Raw genomic sequence first — 2500 nt, 5'->3', positions numbered from 1 at the left:
TTCTCATAATGGAGGAATGAACACTTTCTGGCATCGCCATCAGTACGGTGCAGTCGTCTTCACACCCCGCGCAAGACGGAGAGGACAAAGAAAAAAAAGCAAGTATGAAATGAGCTAGTGAGACTTAACGTCAGTCAAACCGGTGCCGCCTGTCCCAGCCTGCACACAGCCCGCCTGCACTAACAGCATGGCGTCAGGCACACAGACAGGAGACATGTGCACCCCTCGACGAGAACTGCTTCTCCAAACCAACTCCACTTCAGAATAGACGTGCACAGAGCTTTGAGCACTGCTTTTATTTCATTATTTAAGAAACGAATACAAATGAAACATTTAAAGCTGAAAGTCTCAGCTTTCCTCCAAAATTCTGGGTCATTATTTAAATTAAAAAAAAAGAAGAAAGAAATCACAAACAGAAGACAAAGCCAGAACACTAAGACAAAGGCGGAGAGATAGACAGGAAAAAAACATTCATTTACAAATCTTGTTTTTCATGGGTAAGCAAAAGATTTTTTTAATCGACAGGGATAGAGAAAGACTCAGCACTGCCCTAAACCTCCTAAAACATTTGATCCATATAAGCTAGTTATCAGAAAAAGCAGATCATGAATGTTAACACACCTAAATAATACTAATAATAATAATAATAATAATAATAATACAAGTAATATATATATTTATATATAAATTAGATATTCATTATATATATATATATATATATATATATATAGCAGCTTTCATTTTATTTTCAATATCCAAGTGGTTCACATTTAGAAAATTCATATAATATTAGAATAATTACTCTAAAATGGTTTTGGAAAAGGATTTGTGCTAAGATTAAAGCCATTACTACTGCTGCTCTGCCGGTTCTTCTCCGAGTATTCAGTTCCCCCATTAATAATGTTTTACTCCGTGCTGGCAACCTGAATAGAGGTCTTTTATCAGTCACTAGGAAATGCGCTACAGCGCGGTATAACACCCCCTGAAAGGCTGAGAGCTACTGAGGGGGAGATAAGCTGAGCGTGTTCTACAAAGCGTGGCGCCTCTTCTGTTATCAGGAACCCAATCTTCACTCAGCGATCAGAGATCATTTGTAATAATGAAACGGAGTGTAGTCCTACCCTGTGTTTATGGAGTTACGTTCTTAAATATGTGCTGCTGCCAGTTCCACTGCTGGTAAGCTAAAAAAATGCTCCGACCAATTTCATGTCTAATAAATGAGTAAATAAATACTTTTAGCAACACAAAAAAAGGGTGATTGTGTGAATTTGGAATTTATGGATTTGTATCATAAATATTTGCTACAGAATCACTCAATCTATTTTTTCATAATCCACATAGGCTTCTCTATTTTTACTTCCACTACTGCCTAATTTTTTTAACAAATAATCCTGTTATCCAGTGATATTTTAATTTTAAAACATTCACTTCCGCACAGTAAGGAATTATTAAATTGTAGCTATTTAACCAAGTATTTAAGAATGAAGGTCATATCATTGAACTAAACAAACTTTAATTCACTTTTTAATTATACTGGAATTTCAATTCCATGCAATCTTACCTTAGGGACTAAACATGGGGTGACATATAAGAAAGTCCTTAATGTGATAAAGAAAAAAAAAAACATCAAAGTCTTCCTGTTTTCCCCCCGTTTTCATAGCGCAGCTGGACAAAACCCGATTAACTCTCTCTAAAAACCACCAACCAGCAAGCTCCAGGATGCACAGATATCACAACACAAGCTGTAGGATGTACAGATATCACAACACAAGCTCCAGGATGTACAGATATCATAATGCATGCTACTATTCTACTATTCAGCTCACTTAAAGCTCATCACTTAAGGGTGCACTGTAAGCCCTTCAGAAAAGAAACCTAATTAAAAAACCACAAATATGAGCTCCAGACACGCACGCATTTGATGCACACGATCAGAAGATTTGCCGATTTCAAAGGTGCTTCTCGGTCCTTCGGGCGTTGGCTTTTTCAGCATCGAGCGATCTGCACTTCAAACCAGAGAGGGCCTCTCCATTCTGCACTGTGCACACTACTGCAGCTGCACCCAGCATGAACGCTGCACAAGGATCTACCAAAGCTGCCTGCAAATCCTGCACCAACCTAGAGCCCCTACAAAGACCCCAACCGCCTCTCATGCTATGAATCCAGCCACATTACTGCCTTTAAAAAGCCTACAATACCCACAATCCGTTGTATCTGCCCGCTCAGACAGACAAACCACCAGCAGCTCTGCCTATATCAAACGTTCAGCGACGCTGCTCTTCAGACTCCAGCAGTTAAACTACCACATTGTGGGGTTTAGTCTGAATACATATGAGATGGACGCTGTCCTTTCCCAAGGGTTCTCCAGACCCCAAGGGAGAAGCCGCCTGATTGGCTAAAGCTGCACTTACCGCTATCGTGCTCCGAGCGGTCGTCTTGCTCGGCATCTGTGAGAGTCAGGGCCGAGTTGGACTGGCTGGACAGGCGAGAGTCGCGACCG

The 2500-nt window shown here is 40.4% G+C and overlaps 1 protein-coding gene across 1 annotated transcript in view; it reads right to left on the bottom strand.

Annotated features, from left to right (window-relative positions):
• The window catches only part of si:dkey-237h12.3 (teneurin-3), a 107383-nt gene that overhangs the window by 84392 nt on the left and 20491 nt on the right, over positions 1-2500 (bottom strand). Inside the window, 1 exon segment of the mRNA XM_035532356.1 lies at positions 2412-2500. This exon segment is cut by the window's right edge and continues 184 nt beyond it. Coding sequence (XP_035388249.1) covers positions 2412-2500 — 89 coding nt within the window.

Source organism: Electrophorus electricus, chromosome 12, assembly GCF_013358815.1.
Source record: "Electrophorus electricus isolate fEleEle1 chromosome 12, fEleEle1.pri, whole genome shotgun sequence".
In the NCBI taxonomy this organism is placed as follows: Eukaryota; Metazoa; Chordata; class Actinopteri; order Gymnotiformes; family Gymnotidae; genus Electrophorus; species Electrophorus electricus.
This window is presented reverse-complemented; position numbering and strand designations above follow the sequence as displayed.